At 39.6% G+C, this 20156-nt stretch overlaps 1 protein-coding gene across 6 annotated transcripts in view; it reads left to right on the top strand.

The window, feature by feature from the left end:
• Nucleotides 1-20156, top strand: part of ALPK1 (alpha kinase 1) — a 124102-nt gene that overhangs the window by 61564 nt on the left and 42382 nt on the right. For all 6 annotated transcript variants that reach the window (XM_075200509.1, XM_075200495.1, XM_075200491.1 and 3 more), the window contains exon 4: nucleotides 4042-4196. In XM_075200509.1, coding sequence (XP_075056610.1) covers nucleotides 4042-4196 — 155 coding nt within the window. The remainder of the gene's footprint in view (nucleotides 1-4041; nucleotides 4197-20156) is intronic.

Below are 20156 nucleotides of genomic sequence, written 5' to 3'. Positions count from 1 at the left end.
GGGATTTGGCCTGAACAACCACTGAACCTCTGGACCATGTGCAGGCCCGGTGCTCCCATTAGGCAAGGTTAGGCAGTTGCCTAGGGCGCCGGGCTCTGGAGGGCGCCACAGATTAAAAATTTCTTTAAAACTGTGCGGCGACCGCTGACCAGACCTTTCACGGCCGCCGCACAGCTTCAGATACATCCACAGGGAGGGGGGGGGAAGGGCCATTGATCACCACCGCCGCCTCTCTGCTCCGTCTCCTCCCCTCCACTCACTGACTGTCGGGCGTGACATCATCATCACGGCCCGACAGTGTCAGTGAGTGGAGGGGAGCAGAGAGGAGGCAAGTTAAGGTAAGAAAAGACGGAGTGGGGGGGCGCCAATTTTGAAAATGTTCCGGGGGCGGCGGGGGGCGCCGATTTTGAAAATGTGCCTAGGGCGCCAAGGACCCTAGCACCGGCCCTGACCATGTGTGCATACTGTTATGCATTGAGTTGCTGCCACATGATTGGCTGCTTTGATATTTGCATGAATTAGCAGTTAGAAATTGAATGTATCAGTGTACCTAATAAAGTGGTCACAGTGGTCCTGATTCATGTCTGAATGCAAATTGCACATAAGTTGCGTTTTAAAAAAGATCATGGAACTTGAGCATCGTTGCAGTTATTTTCAAAACCAAGGATATCTGAAGATATGCTTCGATTTAAATCTGGGTGGAAGTACGCTCTGCCTATATAGTACTTGCTGTACATAGACATACAGAACAGACAGCAGTATACGCAGTCTCTGTAAGTTCAATAAAAGGTCACAAACGCAAAACAAGCGTACTTGCGACAAACACAGGACTTAAATCAGTCACATCTACTTTGGAATGTCTTTACTGTACATGGCCTACATTAGTCCGCCCATTACATCCGCCGTTCCTCCTCTCGAGTCATAGGGAGTCGTAAGTGTCATTTGCGTTCAGACATCAATTGCCTGTAATTGCGCTCATTGGTGAAATGTCCATTTCTGGGCATGTGCAGAGCTATTTCATGCAAGATATGCTACACAAATGGATGTACGTCCGAACATGAATCAGGCCTTGACAGTCGATACCATGAATTGTTCATAGGCAGTAACTAAAAATCAACAAATGTAAAAACAGCAAGTTTTACCCAGAATATTAAAAGACTGTCATCTATACGAACACTGCAATTGTCCCAAACTCGCTATGAGAGGTAATAATTATTTTTATTCCTTATCCACACGGGCAACAGCAAATGCTCTTTCTATAAGGAACATAGACGGTCAATATGTAGTAACTAATAATTGAATTCAGTGAACAGATAGATTGAAAGACGCTAAATTACCAGGAATTTTTGCTTGAAGAAGTAGACCTACAAATGGCAAGAAGCAGTGTTTACCATCTGCAGTGAATTGCCAATGGGTTATCTAAATTCCAGCTTTATTGCATCTACATAAGAAATATAAACCAGATATAGTGGGAGAGAGCAATAACAGCTGATCGTCCACTCGTGCACCATACATAATGGACATTTGTATGTATTGTATCACTTCATTTCTCTCTGTCTATGCATACAGGGACTGAACAGTTCATACTTCTATGTGCACATGAAGAGTTTCCTTGTCATGCCTCTGTTTATCTTTTCAGACACACAAGCCAACTAGTAGTCTGTCTTTGCCGTAGGCATTTTCACTTCCATCCTTTTTCTCAGTGAAAATGTCCCTCTAGGAAGCGTATCCTTCATCCTTCTCACATTTGTGTTCGTTTTGGGTGGTCTGTTTGTTAGCCTATGTAAAAAGCAGTGGTTATTCCCTTTTAATTGCTTGAGTTGTTATAGGTCATCACTGCCATAAATATTAAATGAAAGCTGCCATTATGTGAATTTTTGGGCAAAGAACAAGCTGTACCTTTTGAAGATGTCATGCCGCATTTACAGTAAAAGCCAGGAAACCATATCTCTGCAGAAGACATTCTTTCAAGCTTGCTTCTCATACAGTGCAGCTCCATGGCGTAGTTTCTTAGCAATAACCCATATACTATTCATAGCACTAGCTGGAGGTTTATTAGAAAACGTTTGCATGTACTTTTAGAAACATGTCTATTTAATTAACTAGCATGGGGTTTCTGTGATTGAAGTTCACGTTATAAATATTTTACTGAATTATTTAAGTTCTTTGTCAAAGTAGTATAAGGACTGTACGCAAAGCTTTCAGTGTTTATTCTCAAATTGCATACTCCTGGATATGTAAGTGTTAGAATACTGCAAATATTTTATTTTTATAATAGCACTAAACTCCTTGTCATCTGCATTCTATTACATTTGTTAATTGGAGCATGCTAGAATATAAACTTAGTTGTAAGTATTACTTCTTTTTATAACATGAGTTCCAATACCCAAAGTATCTGTTTATACAGAGTGTATGTCATAAGCAAATGTGATGAATCTGGAAATACTAGTATGTATTAAGCCATTATAAAACGTAGTTTCTGATTTACATATGCAAAGTCATTTCTTTTGTACTTTATAGAATTATTTGGAATGATGTTTATTTCATTGAACATACAGGAAGTAAACATTCTGAGTATGTTAGACAGACATACATATCAGCTTCTCATCTTTGCTAGAGTTACTATAATTGGTTTCTGATACTATCTATATCATAATTAACATATTATAGGATTAAATAAAAACCCAAAGGGGCAACATAACAGCAATTTTAGTGTAATGTTATGTCTGAAACTATTTTCCCTAATATATAGAGATCAAGCAAACTTCTCACCTAATGCCAGGATCTATGCATATTGAAATGAGCAGTATGTTTCAGATTGCTCTGTAATAATCCTATCCAAACAATTGTGTCATATTACATTAAGCTTCTAAATTATTTATTATTTTGTAGATCTGTCAATGTTATGAATCTAAATGTAACCCTCTCTTTTAAGATATGATTCTGCTGTGATGCACTTGGCTGTAGTGGCCAGATTAGTTTAATCTATCAGTCTGTCTATTAGCCACTGTCAGCCTGTGTGTTTTGTCATTGGTCACCTGGACTTACCAGCATCCATTTGTAGAAACGGGATTTTTTAACATGACGGTAACTAAAACCGTTCATTATTACACATGTGTGAGGCAAACCACACTGATATTAGGCCAAATTGTCGATATTGGTGCTGATATCATGCATATGTGACCAGCTTAAGATTGGATTCTATCAGTAGAATGGAAGTACCCAGGAATGCTTTGATAGTAGCCGAGTCTGTTATTATCATTGAGTTAGTAAGGTATGTACTTTTTAGAAGACTAAAAACAGATCCAAAAGAAGCTTCAGAAAAAAACCCTGATTTTTTTTAATAATTATCTATCTGATTTATGACCACTTTGCTAATGGATAAGGGATTATGTACTTAAACTGATATTGTTAAGATACTTTTTCAGGTCTTATATAAATACATTTTTTAAAGCACTGTGTGATTAAAAAATATGCCCCCATAGTCTTCATAAGGGTAGTTTAATGCATGAAATTCATTTTACACAACAAATCATTCATAATAAATACAACAGGCAAAGCTTTTGGGCTGACATGTGAGTTGCTGTAGACTTGAGAATGACCATAGATGCTGGCACATGAACATATATTGCGCCTCAAGCTATAGTGTTAAGTGCTGCACATAGAAAATAATCTTGTTAATAGGTGAAAATAGATTTTTCTTTCTCCTATTGATTACAAAGATGATGGGTTTACTTCCTGATGAGAGTACAAGGATGTCTCCTTTCACTGACAGTTATCTCAATGTTTTCCTTCCCACTGAAAACCTATTTAATGGGCGATTGCTCCAATTTAGCTTGAGGGCAGAACTGAATAAGTCTTTAGCTGACAGACATTGTCTTATTATTAGTGTTGTGGTAAAAGGCAGCAATGTGTAGCAAGTGCACAAAGGTGTGTAAGAAAGGAAGGTGTTCTCATGTGACGTGCTCAGTCTAACACTAGCAGATGAATCGTGTCTTAATGTACCGGAGATATCCTAACATGCACTTTGACCTTTTCTAGCTTCTCTCCCAGACGATCTGAGGACCCTGATTCAGGAGGCAAAGGAAATGAAGTGGCCCTTTGTGCCAGAAAGGTGGCAATACAAACAGGCTGTGGTCCCAGAAGACAAAACAAACCTACAAGATATGATCAATCCAAGGCTGCGTGACTTGCTGGTATGAACTAAATCACCTGTCTGCAGGATTTACACATTTGGAAGTTTACTTCACATGGAGCCACATGTATTGTACACGTTTAAAACTTCTTTTTTTTAAGAATTTCCCATTTTTTAGATTACATATTAAATATTACACAAATACATCAATAACAATTTAGAGAACATTAGATGGCTCATATAACAAGTCAAAACAATATAACACCATATGTAATCCTATGTAAATTGTTTACTTCCTTTTAAGAACGAGAAATGGGCACATAATGAGGTAATCCCTAAATTCTTCATATAACATTCCATATGAGCTATATTGGTCCAATAACCTCCAATAAATACTATATCTTTGAACATTTAAATGTATGTTTTTAAATATGATTTTTAAAGTATATAAAGCTACTCTCAAAAAAGGTATTTAAGAATATATGGGACAAACATATGGTTATTGTTAAGACATAAGTCTGAAATATTTTAACATTTAAAAATCTCAAACAAAATGCCAAATACACACACAAAGGGCAAACTAGATGGAACCATAGGTTATTTTCTACCATTCAATTTTATGTTCCTAATTATCACACATATGTCTTTTATACGTGTAAATATTTGCAATTGTGAGGCATTTAAAAAAGGCAGGGAATTTAAATTGAATATATTGTTTCACGAATCAAGCCAGTCATTTTTCTGCTCTAGTCAGTAGTGTATCCCATTTCACGCTGTTTTTATAACATTTTATAACCCAGCACATATGACAGTTAGTTCATCATTAAGTAAGAATGTATATTATAGATCTATTAGTTTTTAAAATTAATTTTGCCAAACATGTTTTTTACGTAAAAGCAATCTACATGGTGGATAACCTATTTAATTCACTAGCCCATTCTGGGGCTCTTTTAGAGTTGGATATACACCTGTTATTGTGCGTAAGATATGCACATGCGCAGCAAAAAATGTGTATGCATGCATCCAAATAATAGTGTATTGCGTCTTGATGACTTGCTCCTCCTTATTCCTGGAGAGGCGTAAAGGTGTGTGGAGGAGCCGGCAAACATAAGCCAAGCACTGTAAGGATGTGCTCACATAATTGTGACACAATTGGATGTGGAGTCATCTGCAGATAGGACTTTCAGAAGACATATCTCTTGCGGGTGCAACAGTGCACAATGATAATAATCACTACCGGCAGTATAATAGTTTTACTGCACCAACATTTGTTAATGATCCTTATATTACATATTGAATAAAGTTAGGTATATTGTTTAAATATACTTACATGGAATTGTTAAAAAATTCAAAGTTTTTTGCAATTTCTTTCTTGTATCTATTAGTATATTTTAAGCAGAGTGTAGATGAGCTCAACGTGACCACTTTTATCTTTTGTGTGTGTGTGTGTGCACGGCATGCCTTAAGAAGGAAGCCGGCCCCTTACATTTGGCTGATTATGTTGCAACATTAGACTACTTCTGTATTGTCATTTTATTTCGGCTTTTTTTGTGACCTTAGACAGAAATTTATGGCTTATTTTGACCTTTTCTGTGACCCCTGCAAAGCTTCTTAACTTAAAAGGGTACAGTCCTGATTCTTCCAGAAAGAGCACCTGCAGGAAATGCCCCAAGAAACCTGGATAGATGAGAGATTAATGTGGCCAGAATAGCAAAGCAGTGTTTTACGCATTATGCCCTCTCCACAGGTAGATGGGCCTTTTCTGAGATGATACCAATTATTTATTGCCGAAACATCTGTTGATAACTGCAGCTGCCCCTGTTAAACAAAGCACATCACAGGGTCAGAGACTATAAGGACCTGAAATCCTTGCCTCATGCTAGCTTGGGACTATTCACTAGCTTTCTCCCTGTGGTCTGCACCCTTCCCCCTTGGACACAAGACCCTGGGAAGTGTAAATGTTTCATACTTCATCCACAAGGAGCTGCCTTCTCCTTCTCATCCACTTTGAAGTATCATTTAATCTTTTGAAGCAATTTATAGTTCACAGTTATTAAAGCATGACTAGCCAAAAAAAGAATAACAACTTCACCCACCATCCACATTATTTATGCTGTGGAAATGTTGATACTTTGACACTCCATTTTCTGGACCGAAGATATATACATTATTTTCAGTGAATATACATTTTTATTATACTTATTTGTGCACTTAAACTATATGCATTGCTGCAGCTTAAACGTGAGTGTAGATGTGTCATTGTCAGGACACTGCTTACTGCTCAGGGGGTCAATACATCCATCTTCATTAGGATGTGCTATCTGCTATAGTGCTGTCTGCTGCATTTATTTACCATTGCATAAACATGCATAAGAGGTTAGGAAAGAAATGGGATCATCATTATTCTGTATACAAAGCTCACATCATTCAGAAACAACAGTGTATCTGTGATCGTAACTGCCGGATTTTGCTGATTACTAATCTCTGTGTCGCAGTGTTGGCTATTCATATATTGGATATTTACTTATGTAAAGATAGTAATACTAGGGTGCAACTTTAGCAGCCATAATGTGGATTAGAGTGGTGGGTGGCGCTTCAAAATTTTCCAATGGGACCCAGTCATGTATAGGTATGACACTGTGCTTAGATACCTCAGTGCTGTATAGGAAGTAGATGTAACCATAAAACTAATGGAGCTAGGGTGTTGGGGTGTTCCATAAGAAAAGGGATATTATTGTACATGGTAGTCACATTTAAAATTCAGATTAAATATTTAAAAAATAGGAATTGTTTTTAACAAACAAATGCTTCAAGTAATTATATAAACAGAATATAGTTACCAGTGTATTATAATCATTTCATGTGCATCAGAACTCTGCCGGGAGACCGTTGATTGCTCCTAAAATTCCTCGTTCATCTCCTGTCAAAAAGTTCATATTCCTAAAGTGGAAATGCCCTTTAAGGACAGAAACATATACTGTCCTGTATTATGTGACTTAATTGTGTGCATTGGTCAAGAGATATCAAGGGTTTGCCCATCTCATTTCAAATTCTCCTATTACCTTGCAGTTTTTCTCTGCCAGTCAGGTCCAGGGACCAGCCAGGAGGTTGCAGTCAGCTGAATTTCTTCCCAGGAGACTAATTGTTATGCATATTTCTTAATGTTATTGGTGAGCAATGAGGTTTTCAGGTTTATAGGCAGTTGGATTAGTCTTTGGAGATCCTGCTGGGAGAATGACTTGGCATGTGTACCTATATAGAAGCTGATGGCAAACATTATGTTCAATATGTTGTTGGATTGTGTTTATGTGGTCAAAAATTGTTCCCTGTTTGTTTTGAAGGTATGCTAGGTCTTGGTGGAGCATGAATAGGGAGACGTCTCTTTGTATTACTTGAACAGGGTTCATTTTAATATGAAAGTACTGAATTTGGGATGTTCATGATCCTTTGGAAAAAGTGGTGACCATTTGGTGACATTGGCCACTGCAGCCGTCCTCTCTTTTGTGGAGATTTAAAGTAGAGACTGGCTGTTGAATCCAAGTTTAATGTGAAATTGTGGTTAGTCAATGTTTTGATCACCAATGTTTTAAATTAATAATTAAAATTAAATTAATAAAAGTCTGCTGCTGTCTTTCAAATCCATGTCTTGCAGTCTGTTGTCTTTATGAGCGTAATCTGGTGGCTAGATGTAGCGGACACTAGCTTAGTTATGTTGTTTTAGCTCACATACACTTTTATTCTGTGGATGTTAAGGAAACACAAAAATTCCCCTTATTTTCTGCTATTTTCTAATATTGATATTTGGAGTAAATGCTTTTCCTAACACCTTTCAGTGCACTGTATTCCCTTATTTATATATCAGAATGAAGAGTTAAGGTATTGCAAATTTCTTGGTAAATATCATGTAAAAAGGTTTGAATAAATAGTTTGTTACACATACATTCAGCTAAAAAAGTGGAGAATTGCCTAAGAATTCTTACAATTCCAAATTATTTGTAACTTTGCTAATAATTGACTTCCTGTTTTGGAAACATTCTTACAAGGTACAGGGAACCCTTTCTTTCACAAAATGTAGAGTAGGCCTTTTCCCCTTTGTCCATCATGGCCTTACATTGGAAGGAGCGTTGTTAGATGGGATGTTTGCTCTTGTTATCACCAGCTGGTTACACCCCTGTGAAATCGGGAACCTTCCCCATTTGTGTTTTGTCAACGGAAAATCAATTCTGTCGGGAACATTGTTGATGTAGTTGAGTTTGATCATGTGTGCAAACCTAGGAAAGGGTGAAATTAGTTTGAGCACCATGCTGCTTATTTTTCTTGAAAATTCGATATAGTGTTAGAAACTATTTTTTATCACTAGCAAGATTATATTTTTTTCTAAAGTTGAAGTTGGTTGGTTTAAATAAATCAAGTAGAAAAATAAGGAAGCCAGATTTATTTAAGTTTAATTTGTAAAATGTATTGTTAATATTTGTTAACATAATTATGTTTATGTATAATAATTACATATATTAAGAATATGAGATATGCTGGTTAAAAATAGTCTTCATAGCTGCTAGAGAAGCAATCTAAACATTTCTACGTTTGGGGGAATTTAAAATAAAAAGAAGATATCATTATGCATTAGATTTTGTTTTTGCATATTAATTATCCAGCACACCTAACAGCAGTGAGTCTTGAAGCGTTGATCAATTCACAGTGTATGACAGTGATGTGACTGTGCAGCCATTTATGATATGTAAAATTAGTGGTATTATACAAAAGATCTTGTACAAAGTGTGAGCGTGAATGAAAATTTCCTTAGCAATAATAGTTTTTCTTTTTTATTATTATTATTTATTTATTTTTACTTTGTTTTCATTATTCTGGATACTTTTGTTGTAATATTTGGTATGTAATAAAATAATAATAAGGTGAAAATGTTGGAAAACACAAGTTCATATTATGATAAAGGTCTGCTCATTTGCTATAGTTACAGTGAGGAAAGCCCTTTGTTAAATTCCTCACTAATTAATTATTCCTCACAATGAGATGTCTTGTATAAGACTGTTGAGCTCCGTGCATTATAAACTTCCTTGCATCACATATTATTGTTATTATTATTATTATTATTATTATATGCATTCCTATTTTACACAAGAAATTCGAAATCATCATTGTGAGCATAAATATAGACAATTCAGACCTAAATGACTGTATATAAGCAGAGTTATGCCATATAGCCTCTCACTGATCTCTACATTTCAGTTTTGCCCCTTGTATACAGGATGAGTTCACTTGTACCTGAGGAGAGTCTACTAACGGTAAATTTTTCCACCTTTTTTTAATCTAATCAAAATGGACAAAAATCACAAATTTAAAATGGGTATAAATTGCCCCAACTCTCTAATCTGTTAAACCGAAATTTAATTTCAAATTCATGCGATTGGTAATGATTTACATTGATTTAAAAATACTATTTTTACACCAGGAATGATTTTAAAAATCTCTGATGTTTTCATTTGAATGGCACACTCATTTAAATGGTGTTTCCAGCATGTGAACTCACTGTAGAAAACCCATTGACATAAGTGAGCAAACTAAATCTTTAACCAGTCCAAGTTCTAGACAACCTGGGCTGGTTTCCACTATTCTAGACTGAACACAGGTCCATAAGACCCCTGTCAATTATACCAAAAAAGTAAAGGTAAGTAAAGACACACATGGTTTAAAAAAATACTTTTATTAAATAATAGACTCTCCAAAAGCCTTATTTACAACTTTAGTAAATATAAAATAAAATCCTCTGTCTTGATTAGTTTTGGGCCAAATGGGATATAAAATCTTCCTTACCCAGGGCCAAGCCCAGAACAATTAGGAAGAGTACCACAGCTTTTCAGCTCAGGGCTTTTAGATTCTGGGAGGTGGAACATTTTTGGTGATTTCCACAGCGATTTACTAAATTGATCTTTCATAGACTCTCACGCTACACTAAACACTGGAGAATCAGAGATGCAGTGTTTTCACAATTTCAATTTTTGTAGGGATGCTTGTAAAACTGGTGATTTATAAGTTGATTTCCCCTCACTGTTGCTCTAGAATACCATGCTGAGACTGAGAAATGAAATCACCTTAGCAACATCAGCATGACACCATACCAATTCATTTATGTAGCTTACAACTTCAACTTTTAAGATACTTGTTTCCTGCATGTAAAGGGTCTATGTAAACATAACATATGCATAATATATGTCATCTAACATTTATAATCAATGATTTATTCAGAGTGTGATAGACAGTGAAATACACCTTTGTGCCCTTAAACCCAGTGGGAGGTAGTGCGCAAGTAACTGAGAAAAAAACAAGCTATAACTCCTATTAACCATTTATTTTCTAAACTGAACTAGAAAAATTACAGAATCAATTGGTTGATATGGGCTTCGGCTCGTTTTGTGAACAATTAACTTGTGCTACAATAATAAAAATCCAAGTTAGCAGACCGTGACTTTTCTTTTAATATAAGCTGAGCATGACAACCAGTAAGCCCTTATAGTCCAAGTAAGGAAATAGGTACAGTAGTGAGTGACCCTATCTGTTTCTTTACATATTCACACATGCAGCAGATTTTATAAGTGTCCTATTATATGTATCATCAGTGTATGTACTTTCTTATATGTATTCCACAGCTGTGTACAAACAGCTACTCTAGTTCAATTCCATTAAGTCAACCTTATGTGAGGGTCTCTGATTTTGAACCATATCTATTAGTTCTCAAACTGATTTTGCATTTCCTGCCTTATTTCTATGTCATTCTATGATGCATGTTGCATGCATAGCATATATGTATTGAGCATTGTGCACTTTTATTATACTCCAGATGGTGGCAGTACTTCATACATTTTCCGGTTTTGAAGTTTAGTGTTCAGAGATGTATTTGTGGGGGGAACAAAACAGCATCAATTTCTGCTATATAAATTATATATAAATCCTATAGCTCTTAAGAATTCTTATAATTTTACCAATAATAATTCAAACAATAGCAATACTGAAAAACTGGTAAAAAATAAAAGAGAGGCAAATGAAAAATTCCCAATATACTAATGATGTAGAAACTAAACCGCCAAACATACATGGTGATAACCTGCAAGAACATATAAGTCAAAGGGAACATCAATACTACTTTCTGCATAAAAGGAGTACATTCAAGTTCCCGGTACAGAGCCATTTCCAGACCCCCATATACATCAAGAGAAAAGTGAAAACATGATCCAAATGAACTGGACATCTCAAGGAGACCTCACTTGAAATGTATAAGAAAAATAATTTTGTTATGGATGATTATTGGAAGAGGACTGCTACTAAAAATATCATGGCAGTCAGATAACCAGTATAAAACTGAAAAAAATGGTAGAAATTTGTATCCACCCTATAGGGTGGAGGTGACCAACAAATGTTTAGTATTGTTAGAACTGCCTTTCACTTACAATATATTTAGCAATTTTTAAGTAATACCTGCTTAGAGTCAGGAGTATGACTTAAGGTAGTCATATGTAATGCTTGTTTTAATCCAATAAACTCCAAAGTAAATCCACAGCTCAGAAATACAATTTCTGACTATGATATAATCATGAGTGAGGGTATCCCATTTTTCAATTAATTATAGTAAGAAATTCTGAAGAAAAGTATAACTTCCATCAATAGCCTCTCAAATTTACATTACATTTATCAATCATAAAAAATATTATATTTTATGATATATAATATTATGTTATTTCCAGCTGACACATTTGTATGACTAAAAATAAAATTGACCCCCAAAAATTCTTCTCTTATTTATTTAAGGTTTTTTTTTGTAGAGGCTGCATTGGTAGATGAGAGAAGCCAGGTAGGCCGTTCTATTAACAGAGGTTATTAGGTTGAGTTGCTGCTTTAGAAAATGGTTAGGAAAAGTGGACTTGGCCATCAAGGATATATAAAGTTGCTTCAGTTTCTATAACCTGTATAAAAGTATTCAGCTTACTGCCTTTTATACTTTTATGTGGTCTTATAACTTTTTTTTTTGTTCCATAGTTTGAGGAACCCTCCTAATAGAATTTCATACGATTGATAGGTAGATTGATCATAGATTGATCTCACTGTAAAGAATGTCAGTAGGCTGGGTGTTACATGATAAATATTTCCAAACAAACTTCCAGATAGATGAATCAAAATAATTTAAGGATGATCATTGAATGATACCAGAGTATATCTTTATGTGATAAAGGTGTACTCTGATACTAAAACATTTCTTTTCTGGGAAGTGCTATTCAACCATAGATGTGCTGCTTCATAATCAGATTTGCTCACAACATTACCTAAAAATTAAGTAGACAGTTTGAGAAATTGTTTTGAATTTGAGGATACTTCTTAAAAAAAGTGGTTGATATGTAATGTAGTTACCCTGCAAGCAAATTTTGCTATTTTTATGATATTATGGCCACAAAGTGGCATTGTTATACTGATGGAAGATGCTTCTATTTACAGTACAAGACATATAGCAAACTATGCCTATTAGTAATTACTGTAAATATATGGATATATCAAGTTTTCTGCAGCAGATGATTTATGTATGTACATGTTACCGTAAAATAAATAAAGCAGGGATTTATAGTGTTAACTTGGCGCATGCATTCTGTATATAGAAAGAACAACACATTAGAATAAGACTGAAAACTGAATATGAGATGCTAACAGTTCTTTATTATATAGATTACTCTTGCATTGTCACTCACCGGACTGTGAGTGCTTCTTCCCGGACATTTAGGAACCGTGGCCGTCCTCCATCCTGAGGGACTGCGCATGCGCAGCCCTTTCCATACCTCCAGTGTATGTTCCTTTAACTAAATTGGCAGATCAGGCAACCTCCCTATATTAAGCACCTGTGGTCAACACCACGTTGCCTGATCTTGGAGTCTCATTCCCCATGAGTCTCTGAAGGTGTTCCTGTGTTTCCTTGTTTATTCAGCCCAGCTGATTTCTGTGGTTTCCAAACCACTTCTACTACTGTGGTTCCCATACCACTTCTACCATCTACTGTATCATCGTGACTGTGAGCTGATTCCTATCCGCTGCCTCCGTGCACTACAGTCTTCTAACCACTTCAACTCTACCATGTATCATTGGGACTGTTAGCTGATGCTATCCGCTGCCTCCGTGCACCTTCAAAAATATCTGGTCTCAGGTCAAAACCTGTTTAAAGAAGACATCTAACAAATATAAGTCTTTCGCAGATAAGAAGAGGCGGGCTATTCCACCACTAAAAATTGGAGATCGTGTCTGGTTATCCACCAAAAATATTCGTTTGAAGGTTCCATCTATGAAATTCGCCCCTCGTTTTATTGGTCCATATAGGATCATTCAAGTTATCAATCCAGTATGTGTTAAACTTCTTCTTCCTAAGAATCTTCGGATTTCCAATGCCTTCCATGTGTCCTTGCTCAAACCTCTCATCATCAACCGTTTCTCGACTCCTCCCTCAGCACCGCAGCGAGTTCAAGTTCATCAGGAGGAGGATTTCGAGATTACTGAGGTATTGGATGCAAAAATTTCGCGAGGAGTCCTCCGTTTCCTCGTTCATTGGAAGGGCTTTGGTCCTGAAGAGCGTTCATGGATCAAAGCTGAAGATCTTAATGCTCCTGCCCTTCTGAAGAAGTTTTATTCCAAAAATCCGGACAAGCCCGGTTCCAGGCGTTCTGTGCCCACCTTTAAAAGGGGGGGTACTGTCACTCACCGGACTGTGAGTGCTTCTTCCCGGACATTTAGGAACCGTGGCCGTCCTCCATCCTGAGGGACTGCGCATGCGCAGCCCTTTCCATACCTCCAGTGTATGTTCCTTTAACTAAATTGGCAGATCAGGCAACCTCCCTATATTAAGCACCTGTGGTCAACACCACGTTGCCTGATCTTGGAGTCTCATTCCCCATGAGTCTCTGAAGGTGTTCCTGTGTTTCCTTGTTTATTCAGCCCAGCTGATTTCTGTGGTTTCCAAACCACTTCTACTACTGTGGTTCCCATACCACTTCTACCATCTACTGTATCATCGTGACTGTGAGCTGATTCCTATCCGCTGCCTCCGTGCACTACAGTCTTCTAACCACTTCAACTCTACCATGTATCATTGGGACTGTTAGCTGATGCTATCCGCTGCCTCCGTGCACTACAGTCCTTCATCCACATCCACTCACCTGTTCATGATTGTGACTGCCAGCTGATTCCTATCCGCTGCCTCCGTGCACTACAGGCTTCAACCTGCAACTCGTCTGTGTTTCAACATCGTGACTGTTTGGCTGATTCCTATCCGCTGCCTCCGTGCACTACAGTCTTCAACCTGCAACTCGTCTGTGTTTCATCATCGTGACTGCTAGCTGATTCCTATCCGCTGCCTCTGTGCGCTTCAGTCTTCAGTCCTTGTCAACTCTACCGTGTTTCCTTGAGTCTGCTGCCACTATTGCTACCCGCTACTCTCCGTGATCAACTGTTCCAGTTCAACTCTGCTCCGGTGTCCCATCGTTACTGCACCTGCTGGTTGCTATTGGTTACCTCCGTGTTCCCGCAGAGACCCGCTGCTGTTATTTCTCAGCGCTACTCATCCATCTACTGCTGATCCGCTCTCCACGCCTTCCTGTGTTCCCTGCTGGTCTACCTACCTGTGCGCTGCACCTGCTAGACCCCCGCTTCACCCATCCAGGGACTTGTATCCTGCTGGCCTCCTGCCCTTCAGGTATCTCTGCACTCCTGTCTGACTGCCTTCTCCTGAACCACGGTATGCATACTTCCCATTGACTGTGCTGTGTATTGCATACCTTGCTGGACTGTGTTGGTTCTCCTCTGGAGTGTACTATCCGCTGAGTCTATTGCCATCATTGACTGTGTTGGTTCTCCTCTGGAGTGTACTATCTGCTGACTCTACTGCCATCATTGACTGTGTTATCTCATGCCGGATTACTTCAAGAGACTTTCTATATTGGCAGTGTTGTTCAGTCATTTATACATTTATATTGTGCATATTACTGTGGATCAAAGTCAAGGTGCCCGTGTATATATTGTGTTGCAGTCTCTCCCCGTGCACCTCCTCACATATATATTCAGTGGTACAACTTGCTAGTGGCAGACCACTGACTCCTGTTTACAGTTTCACCTGTTCCAGTATCCTCTCACATAGCAGTGGTACAACTTGCTAACGCAGACCACTGACTCCCCGGATACCTCCACTTGTATTCCATTCCTTCACTCTGACAGCGGTACAACTTGCTATCCGCAGACCGCTGACACTCATCACCTCCTCGTTTCTGTTGGACATTCCTCCTCACTATAGCAGTGGTACAACTTGCTACCGCAGACCATCATCATCATCATCATCATCATTTATTTATATAGCGCCACTAATTCCGCAGCGCTGTACAGAGAACTCATTCACATCAGTCCCTGCCCCATTGGAGCTCACAGTCTAAATTCCCTACTATAGACACACACTCACACACACAGACAGACAAAGAACCACTGACTACCTTCACGTGTCCTTTGTCCATACAGTTCCTCGTGTATTATTACCTCCATATGGCCAGTGCTGCTAGTCATAGACTTTCCTGAGCATCTCATCATCTGCTATTTCCTGTTCCGTGATCACCCTGCTACCAGAGTACCATATTACCACCTATACTGCTCTGGTAAGCCTATCACCTGGTGATCCCTGGGTAAAGACTCCTAGTGCCCGTGACAGTAAGATCAGGCCATGACAGACCCAGATACGGAACCTACTGCTAAAGAGATGCTGCAGCATCTGGTCAGCCGTGTGGAGCAACAGGATGCTCGCCAACAGCTGTTACTTCAATGTTACCAATCATTAACCTCCCAAGGAACATCTGGACAGACTGTTACAGCTAATATTGAAGCTCCTGTGCTTTCCTCCGTTTCCCCAGTGCCATCCCAGGTGTCTACAGCTCCTACGCTTCACCTGCCTACTCCGTCAAAATATGACGGGGACCCCAAAACTTGTAGAGGTTTCCTTAACCAATGTTCAGTCCATTTTGAACTCCAACCTCAAAATTTTTCTACCCATCGTTCCAGAGTGGCCTATCTTATCTCATTGTTTTCTGGACAAGCCCTGGCTTGGGCCTCCCCTCTGTGGGAGAGAAACGATCCAATTCTACAAGATAGTGCCAAATTCATTTCCACGTTCCGAAGTGTGTTCGATGAACCAGGTCGTGTGACCTCCGCTGCTTCCAGCATTCTTCGTTTGCGACAAGGCTCCCATACAGTAGGACAGTATGTCATTCAATTTAGGATCTTAGCCTCTGAACTTCAGTGGAACACTGAAGCATTAGTTGCCGCCTTCTGGCAGGGGCTCTCCGATAAAATTAAAGATGCACTGACTACCCAAGAGCTTCCTTCGTCACTAGAAGATTTGATCTCTCTTTGCCATCGTGTAGATATGAGATTTCGTGAAAGAGAGTCTGAGAAAACAACGGCTGTCAAAGCACCTCTTCGTTCAAACCCTCAATTTCGTCCAGCTCCATCCTCTGTGATTCCCATGGAGATAGGACGTTCCAAATTATCTTCAGAGGAGAGGAAACGAAGAGTAAAGAATAGACTCTGTATCTATTGTGCTGATTCCACGCATATGCTCAGCTCTTGCCCTAAGAGATCGGGAAATGCCAGGCCCTAACTAGTTCTGGAGAGGTGAAGTTAGGGTCCCTGGAGTCCTCTCCATTGTCTATGAAATCTAAAGTCTGCGCTTTCGATGTTACGATTTCCTTTGCTACCAAATCCTTTGAGTCACAGGCATTGATTGATTCCGGAGCAGCAGGAAATTTCATTTCTAAATCACTAGTGAATCAATGGTCTCTACCAGTGATCACTTTAAAAACACCCATTACTGTGACGGCTATAGATGGATCACGTCTCATCAATGGTCTCATCACCCAGAGTACGTCTCCAGTAACCCTTCAGATTGGTGTACTACACCATGAAGAAATTTCGTTTTTAATTCTTCCAGTTACGACAAGTCCGATTGTCTTAGGCCTTCCATGGCTTCAATGTCACTCTCCCCAGATTGACTGGCGCACCCCTCAAGTTACGTCTTGGGGGTCTGAATGTCACCATCGTTGTCTCTCTCAAGTTATTCCTCTTAAAGTACAGCAATCTTCCATCTCATCTTCCTCCCCGGGACTCCCTCCTCAGTATGCTTCATTTGCCGATGTGTTTGATAAAGCTCAGTCTGAACGTCTTCCTCCTCATCGTTCTTGGGATTGTCCGATCGACCTTCTACCTGGCAAGACTCCTCCCAGGGGTCGGGTCTATCCTCTCTCGTTACCTGAAACTCAAGCCACATCTGAGTACATACAGGAGAATCTCCAGCGTGGGTTCATTCGACCTTCCACCTCTCCCGCTGGAGCCGGGTTCTTCTTCGTCAAAAAGAAGGATGGATCATTACGCCCTTGTATAGATTTTCGTGGACTCAACGCCATTACTATCAAGAATCGGTATCCCATTCCGCTGATCACTGAGCTATTTGATCGCATCAAGGGAGCTCGGATATTTACTAAGTTGGATCTTCGTGGTGCCTACAATTTAATTAGAATCCGTTCCGGTGACGAATGGAAGACCGCGTTTAACACCAGAGATGGGCATTACGAATATTTAGTAATGCCCTTCGGGCTGTGTAATGCCCCCGCGGTTTTCCAGGGTTTCATCAATGAGATCTTTCGGGACTTATTATATGTATGTGTCGTTGTCTACCTGGACGACATATTGATCTTCTCACAGGACCTGCCTTCTCATCACCAACATGTGGCAGAAGTCCTCTCCAGACTACGGAAAAACTCGTTGTTCTGTAAATTGGAAAAATGTTCATTCGAGTTACCCCAGATTCCATTCTTGGGGTATATAGTTTCCGGAGTTGGCCTGAAGATGGATCCAGACAAAGTAAATGCTGTACTACATTGGCCTCAGCCAACTACTCTTCGTGCCATCCAGCGTTTTTTAGGTTTTGCCAATTACTATAGACGCTTCATTCAAGACTTTTCATCCATTGCATCTCCCATTGTGGCCCTAACTCGGAAAGGGGCTAATACTAAGCAATGGTCATCTGAGGCTCTCCAAGCCTTTCAAATCCTCAAAGAGTCCTTCTCGTCTGCTCCCATTCTGCGACAACCTGATGTGACACTCCCCTTCTTCCTAGAAGTAGATGCCTCTAATGTGGGCTTAGGAGCTATTCTCTCCCAACGCTCGGAGCAACAAAAATTACATCCTTGTGCCTTCTACTCTCGGGGTCTTCTGCCCGCAGAGAAAAACTATACTATCGGGGACAAGGAGTTGCTGGCCATCAAAGCTGCATTAGAGGAATGGAGATACTTGTTGGAAGGAGCTCGCCATCCGGTGACGATCTTCACGGATCATAAGAACTTGTCATATTTGCAATCTGCTCAATGCTTGAACCCTCGTCAAGCAAGATGGTCTCTTTTCTTTTCCCGTTTTGAATTAATTATAACCTTCAAACCAGCTGCTAAGAACAAGAAAGCTGACGCTCTATCTCGAGCTTTTGTGACGTCCTCTGATGTAGAAGAGGTTCCCAACCATGCTATTCTAGACCCCAAATGTATTTCTCTGGCTGCTTCATCCACCAAAATGCTACCATTTGGGAAGACCCTTGTGCCTCCTACTCTGAGGAGGAAAATCCTTTCGTGGTTCCATGCCTCTCGTTTTTCTGGACACGCCGGTGAACACAAGACCTTTGAGATTCTCTCTCGTAGTTACTGGTGGCCTTCAATGAGGAGAGACGTCAAAGAGTTTGTTGCTTCCTGTGATTTATGTTCTCAGTTCAAATCCTCCCGCAGAACTCCAGCAGGGTTGCTGCGACCACTACCCATTCCGTCCAAGCCTTGGACCCATATTAGTATGGATTTCGTTACTGATTTGCCACCAAGTAAGAATCACAATACTATTTGGGTAGTGGTAGACAGATTTTCGAAGATGGCCCATTTCGTCCCTCTGTCCGGTTTACCTTCCTCGTCTACTCTGGCTGAACATTTCATTAAAGAAATCTTCCGTATCCATGGATGTCCGTCTGAGATTGTGTCGGATAGAGGAGTACAATTCGTTTCCAGATTCTGGCGGGCCCTTTGTAAAACCTTGGGCATACGATTAGCACTCTCATCTTCTTACCATCCGCAATCTAACGGACAAACGGAACGAGTCAATCAAGATCTTGAGACCTTTATTAGGATGTTCTCTTCAGCCAACCAAGACAACTGGGTAGAATTGCTTCCTTGGGCTGAATTCGCCCATAACAACATGTACCATGAGTCATCATCCAAAACTCCATTCTTTGTGGTCTACGGTCACCATCCGTCTTTTCCGGAATTTCCTGCCCTCCCGCCCACCCAAGTTCCTGCTGTGGAGACTGCTTGTCAGACCTTCAAAAATATCTGGTCTCAGGTCAAAACCTGTTTAAAGAAGACATCTAACAAATATAAGTCTTTCGCAGATAAGAAGAGGCGGGCTATTCCACCACTAAAAATTGGAGATCGTGTCTGGTTATCCACCAAAAATATTCGTTTGAAGGTTCCATCTATGAAATTCGCCCCTCGTTTTATTGGTCCATATAGGATCATTCAAGTTATCAATCCAGTATGTGTTAAACTTCTTCTTCCTAAGAATCTTCGGATTTCCAATGCCTTCCATGTGTCCTTGCTCAAACCTCTCATCATCAACCGTTTCTCGACTCCTCCCTCAGCACCGCAGCGAGTTCAAGTTCATCAGGAGGAGGATTTCGAGATTACTGAGGTATTGGATGCAAAAATTTCGCGAGGAGTCCTCCGTTTCCTCGTTCATTGGAAGGGCTTTGGTCCTGAAGAGCGTTCATGGATCAAAGCTGAAGATCTTAATGCTCCTGCCCTTCTGAAGAAGTTTTATTCCAAAAATCCGGACAAGCCCGGTTCCAGGCGTTCTGTGCCCACCTTTAAAAGGGGGGGTACTGTCACTCACCGGACTGTGAGTGCTTCTT

The sequence above is a fragment of the Mixophyes fleayi genome, chromosome 1, assembly GCF_038048845.1.
Source record: "Mixophyes fleayi isolate aMixFle1 chromosome 1, aMixFle1.hap1, whole genome shotgun sequence".
Classification (NCBI taxonomy): Eukaryota; Metazoa; Chordata; class Amphibia; order Anura; family Limnodynastidae; genus Mixophyes; species Mixophyes fleayi.
Note: the sequence above shows the minus strand (reverse complement) of the source record. Positions and strands in the feature narration are given on the sequence as shown.